Here is a 6572-nt window from a genome sequence, read left to right as displayed (position 1 = left end):
GGCAGAAATTTCCTCAAGGATGATCTCTCGTTTCTCAACGAACGTTAACGAGTTATTTGCAGCTAATGATGAAGAACGTTTAAGAACTCTCAGTGCCAATGAAGGCATTCCAGAGTAGCAAAAGTACGTGTGCATGAATTCTAATTTCATACACCTTTGCCATGCAATGAGCATTGGCTTATATGCTTTGACCCCCAAGGGTTAATGCTTTCCCTCAGAAAACCATTCTCTATAAATTTTTTTCCTGAGACAATCTCTTGTTTTCAAGCGATTAGGAAACGAATGCTTGACAATTACATCAAGAGGAGGGGAAAAAAACCTTATCTCTGACTGAACTCGGCTTCTACGAAGGAGACGAAAAACTGAATCTAAATCCAGTTTTTCCACGATCATGCTCATCCTGCCGGAGAATATGGTAGAAGTTACCCTGAAACAATGAGGAGTATGTCAGTAAAGACATTCGTTGCAGAAATGTAAATTCCATTAGGACAGAGGTGTAAGGAATGTATTGGAGAAAAAGATGAATATTTGTGAGAAACAATGATGTGCTTGCAACTACATCTACAACAGGCTGTTTGCCTACATATGTGTGTGCGCGTGCGCGCATCACAACAAATTCAAGGCATGGATCGGTTCAAAGTCAAACCCTATAAAATGTAAATGACAAATACACAAGCAAAGCAATTGCTGCTAGTTTGCAGGGTTCTTGTACAAATATAACAAATAAGACTACCCTCAGTTTGTGCTATATTACTCATTAACATTTCACTTCCTATAGCTTGAATCCCCACCCCCAAAAAATATATACATAAAACACAAGAAAAACCGTAGTTAAGAGTTTGATCTACAGCTTAATTAAATATAAATAAATTGAACAAATGGAGCTAACCTCTAAGCGGAAAAGTCTAGTAGGAATAACAAATCCACAGCCCACTGATGTCCGAAAGGATTCTAAGAACTTGCGAGGAGAGAACAGCTTATATTCGTTCTGAGTTAATTTTGTAATATTCCCAGCACCAGCAAACACATGACCATGGATTCCGTGTTCTCTCAACCACTTGATTGGAAGATCAAAAGATAGGTCTGCAAAAGCACTAACAGCAAGATCCCCTCCAACGAAGTCCCATCTAGATGAATCATCATTGTCATCGCCGACCCCATCTCTGCTTTGCCTTCTTGGTTCAGTAGGACCTAATCCCCGAGTTTTGAATCCCCACAATGTTACTGGCCCTCCAAGGGTGCAAACTGGAGAGAAATCACCACCCAAATAAAACCTTTCAGGAAGGGGAGATGGCTTGTTCAAGAAACCAGGCCCCCATGGAAAAACAGCACCGGCAGAAATGCCAAGATTCAGTGCTGTATTATAAAACCCAAAGGGGACTGCACAACGAACATCGAACTCCTGCATTGAAAGTGTTAAACAAGTTACTCGTGACAAAAACAAGAAAGAAAAAGAAATATTAGGATGCATGAGTGGTATTTACATATAAACAACTTAAACATAAATGCTATTGAACATGCCGTAAGGGTAGATGGCTCCATTCAAACTTCTTTTCAAATATATAAATCCCTCATCCCCAGTAACAACCAAATTTTTTTTTGGTGACTCAGTAACTACCAAAATTAAAAGCACTTCCAAAAGGGGGAAAAATAAAAAATCTTGAACCATAATTCTCTTCTGCAGGACCAGGTTCTCAATTTTCATCTCAATTTAAAGAGGACTAACAATATTGCAAAAAATCTAGAAGTTTCAAACTTAAATTAACTAATTCATTATAAGCTTTCTGGTTAGCATCAATTCTGAAATACTAGCACTCAGCATTATTTTAATAATTATTACAATTGCATTTTAGCGTAAGAGCTCAAGAAGTTAATTGCACCTGACGAATATACCGCAAGCTTCGTTCATCTGGTGTGAGGCCACCAAAGTGAGTGGTAGAAAGAAAAGCATATCCTCTGGTAGGCCTGATTGGTGAATTTCTCCTGTCAAATTTAAATGTATACTTCAGAGATGACAGCAAACCATGGCCAAGTTGTCTCCTTATAGACCTGGATGACATTTGTGACGGATCTGTTAAGGTACGCCATCCAAGAGTGTACACTAAGTCATGGTGCCGTGTTGATATTAAGCCAAGAGACATGCCCAACAATTGCTCTTTGTATGAAGAAAACTCTTGCCAATCTTGGGAAAGCAAGGATAGTCGTGCTACAAGAGGAGTTAACAATCCTTTAAGTCTAGGGGCATAGACCCCTATACTCACCTCCGTTGTTTGGTTAGCACCGTAGGCCACAGAAGCATCCCATAGATCACCATAACCTAACAAGTTTTTGTACTTAAGAGTACCTTCACTAGTCCAGGAACTAGTCTACAAAAGCAATGCAAATTTTCAAAAATGAGAAAGAGAAAAGAAAGGTTAGTAGCAGATTAAGACCAATGAATACTCAAGATTGATGCACAAACTCCAATAAAGTGAAGTCTGAAACAAAAGATTTTGAATTCACCACATGGAAAATATTATATCTGCAATTTATACACCTTTGTAATTCAGCAATAACCAACATGTCACAAAATGCTAACAAGTTGAGGCATATAAATGATAAATTGCACTATATCTTGACTGTCAAGAAGCAGAAGGTACTCATCAGAAATAGCAATAATCATAAAACAGGATCTAAAGCCAATACAGACTTCACAGCAAAAACACTCAAAGCGGAGCTCAAAATAAATAAATAGATTATGTACCTAATTTCCAATTTGAAGTTTATACGCATTATTTAAACCAAATGACAACAATTCCCAACCAAAAAAAACAAACGAGCCTTGTTCCTATGTCTGGGGTCAGCAACATAAGTCAGACAATTCTATTGGTTGCGTTCAGTTCCATGCTAATATAGTGTCCTAGTATAAACCATGTCTTGAAGCATTGAAATCTGGATACCTCAATGGTTTCATCCATAGTTTTCTTATTGATCTCTCTCAAACATCTAACCGCTGGATTACTTTCTATGTAATCTATTCTCCTTAATGGAGGTGTGGGATTTCTACAAATATAGGTCTGCTTCATATGTGACTAAACGCTAAAATGTTATGCTTCCTAGTAATTATGAAGATCATTGAGTTGCCGTGTCAGCATTTTAGACACATTTCAGACCCCACACACGTCTTAGGTGTCCAATTGTGTCTTAATAAAATAAAAAATGTTGCTTTGGATATGTTTGGACACACTCAAATATGATTATGTGTTGGCATGTCCAACATTATTCTTGGCATATATTCTTGAATTATGTTTAGAAATAACTTCTATTATTAATTATTAATACGAAAAAAAAATTATCTAAAATCTTTTACATAATTAAAAAATATATTAAACAATAACAACAAAAAAATCTTATCCTACTAGATAAGATCTGTTGCATGGATCAAAGGTGCCATTGTGTCCTGTGATATATCATGTTTATGGTGAGTTGTTTACATATAAATCTCTTTCGACTACCTTCTGTATGTTTATCTTCTGCCCACATGTCCAACCACCTAAGACAAGATTCAGCTGTCTTTTCAACAATAGGCGGCCTAGGCATTACTCCAACTTTCTCTCTTATATTATCGTTCTTTATTTTGTCCATACATGTCTAACTTCTCATCCATCTAGTCTCGGCATCTTCTCTTTGCCACACTAACCTTATGCCCACGCTCACCTTTTCCAACCAAACACTCCATTCTATATAACATTGCTGGTCTAATAACAATACAATAAAAAATTTACTCTTAAGCTTATGCACTCCGTCACTTTGACTAACCCGCTTGAATTGTATGATTTATATCCTTCTCGATTTCACCATTATCCTACATAATACACCCAAATACTTAAATCTCTTTACATGTGGTATGATGCTTTTTCCGATTTTCACTTCTATGTTACTGTTTTCCTTTCTCGTGCCGAACTTACATTTCATATATTTTGTCTTACTATAGCTTATGTGCAAACCATTCACTTCTAAAATTTCTCTCTACAAATCTAGCTTTTGATTTAAATGTTCTCGTGATTCTCCCATAAAGACGATATCATTGGCAAAAAGCATGTAACATGGTATGGATTCTTGGATACGTTCAATAAGTATTTCCGAAACCAACAGGAAAAGATATGTGCCTAGAAATAACCCTTGGTGTAGTCCTACACACCAATGCAAAATTCCTCCGTCACACCATCTCGAGTCTTTACACTAGTTGAAACTCCATTGTACATATCCTTAATTGCACAAATATATAAAGTCCTTACTCCCTACTTTTCCAAAACCTTCTATAAGACCTCTCTTGATATACAATCATATGCATTTTCCAAGTCAATAAAGATCATATATAGATCTTTATTGTTACTCCGATACTTCTTTATCACTCTTCTTAAATAAGTATATAGCCTCAATCGATCTACCTAGTATAAAACCAAATTGTTTCTCTAAAACCCGTGTTTCCTGTCTCAACCTACGTTTTATCACCCTCTCCGAGAATTTAATGGTAAGAATTAAAAAAGAAAAAAAATTAATGTGTAATATAATATCAATAAAATATCAAGATGATATTATAAATCATCTAAAACCTTCTTTATATTTTATATATATGGCATGTCCCTTGTCAAACAAAAATTTGAAATTAGCACGTCTATGTGTCTAGTGTCTATGTAGGTGCCCATGCTTAGTAGAGTGCTACACTAATTTTCTCAATTCTCACTAAATACATTATTCCTAGTTTCTATCTTGTATAGCGCTAAAACTCATCTAAATTCAGTCCCATACTACATCACCAATCTTATTATATCCAAAATAACTCCTCGTCAGCCTGAAGTATGATACCAACGACCAAGCAGTAAAGCAAAAGTACATATATTGCTCTTTCTTTATTTTTCTTTTTTTTTTCTTTTGATACAAGTCTTCAACTGTATAATAGCTCTAATATTTAGAGGCAATCAAGCAAAGAAAAATTCATTTCTGTTAAACCATTAGTTTATAATAGAATATGTGGGAAAAAAAAAAGATTAAAATTCAATCTCCATGGAGAACATCTGAACCATCAAAGCTCATACTAAAAGACGACAAAAGCCTAGATGGGCAGTAAGAGGATGTGCCTTTTCAATAACTATCTAATCATACCAGGAGTATGTGGAACAAACAGATGGAGATAATGTGAGTCATTCTTTAGCCAGCTACCCAAACTCCAAGCGGGACTAAAACCATGGTTTCCTAATCCTTATCCACAAGATCAGCAGAAAGTGACATTTCCACCTCAAAGTCAATACCAGTAACTAGAACTTCGCAATCGAGGAAGCAAATGCAGTACTCATACTCTATCTAACTTGAAAAAGTTTGGAAGCCAACACTCAAACAATGATTGTTTAGCATAACAACAATCTCAAACAGAACCTTTCTCTATTTCCTACCATCAACCACCAATGCTGCATATACACATCAGTCTGTTCATCCTAAAATGATCACAAAATTTCTTAAAATGCAATGAATAAGTAACATCACTCGCATCAAATTCTAACTCGTCTAAAACCCCACCAAAATATTATGATGTCAAATCTCAACATAACAAAATGTCAAAAATGAAAAGCAAACAAGAACAATACCTACCGAGGGTTTGGTGTAAACGCCGAATTCTCCACTGACTTTGCTGGCGGCTTCGACGACATCAACGACGATGTTGGCTGTGTGAGGGAGCTCCGGCGGCCCAGGCTCAAGGCGGAGGTTGGTGGAATCGAAGATTCCGAGCCCCTGGAGCCTTGCAAGTGCGACCTGCGAGGCGCGAATCAGGTCCTGCACGGTGGCGGCGTTCTCGATCCCCTCGAGCTCCGCTTGGATCACCCAATCCTTCGTCTTCGCGTTGCCACGGATCACAATGTCGTGGACTCTGATTGGTACAAGCTCCGATGACAGCCGCCGCGAGAGCGTCTCCATCTTGAAGCGCTGCTCGCGAAGCTGCGACACTGGGGACTGGGAGTCACGCGAAACGACGTCGTCTCCGTCTTCTTCCTCTTCTTCTTCTTCAAATTCTTCTTCGTCGTCGTCTCCGTCGGTGAAGTGGCTTTGTTGTTGTTCGGGGTCGGCATTGGGGGAGGGGTGGTTGTTAGGGTTTGGCTGTTCGGTGGTTTCCATTGATAGGAGGCAGTTTTTTTTTTAATTCTGTGAAGAGTGAATAGTGTGAGTGCTGTTCTGTTGTTGTGCGAGCAAAGCAACGCTGCCACTGAAGAAGAAGGTGAATAACTTGATCAGGAGGAAGAGGAGGCAGGAAAATTTTCTGAAAAAAAACTAAAGAAAAAAATAATTATTATTTCTTGAAACAAATAATTTTATCTTTATTTTGCGAAATCAATTTTTTTTTATGTTGAAACAAGTTCACCCATAGCATCCCCAAATTTCATGAAAATTAGATATTTTACCCACTGAAATTCATATTCTGAATAAAAAACAAGTGGTTGCTTCATTTTTTCACTTTTTACTTGGAGCAAACTCTCCCTCAAATTTATTCTTCCTTTCACTTTCACTTTCACTTTCACTCTCTTTTTCCAATTTCTCTC

At 37.3% G+C, this 6572-nt stretch overlaps 1 protein-coding gene across 1 annotated transcript; it reads right to left on the bottom strand.

Annotated features, from left to right (window-relative positions):
- LOC107623158 (sorting and assembly machinery component 50 homolog B) lies at positions 11-6413 on the bottom strand. Its single transcript, XM_016325322.2, has 5 exons — positions 6395-6413; positions 5629-6292; positions 1881-2366; positions 890-1402; positions 11-427 (listed from the first exon to the last, which is right to left on the bottom strand). Exons 2-5 carry the CDS (start codon positions 6148-6150, stop codon positions 344-346), a joined length of 1605 nt encoding a protein of 534 aa, XP_016180808.1. The 5' UTR covers positions 6151-6292; positions 6395-6413; the 3' UTR covers positions 11-343.

This window comes from Arachis ipaensis, chromosome B10 (genome assembly GCF_000816755.2).
Source record: "Arachis ipaensis cultivar K30076 chromosome B10, Araip1.1, whole genome shotgun sequence".
In the NCBI taxonomy this organism is placed as follows: Eukaryota; Viridiplantae; Streptophyta; class Magnoliopsida; order Fabales; family Fabaceae; genus Arachis; species Arachis ipaensis.
The sequence above is the reverse complement of the archived record's forward strand: the minus strand, read 5'-3'. Positions and strand labels throughout refer to the sequence as shown.

Coding starts and splice junctions, on each gene's coding strand:
- LOC107623158 (XM_016325322.2), bottom strand. CDS start 6,150: ATGGAAACCACCGAACAGCCAAACCCTAACAACCACCCCTCCCCCAAT. Junction 1,403..1,880: donor GCTTGCGGTATATTCGTCAG/GTGCAATTAACT, acceptor CTTTCAATGCAG/GAGTTCGATGTTCGTTGTGC. Junction 428..889: donor CTAGACTTTTCCGCTTAGAG/GTTAGCTCCATT, acceptor TCATTGTTTCAG/GGTAACTTCTACCATATTCT.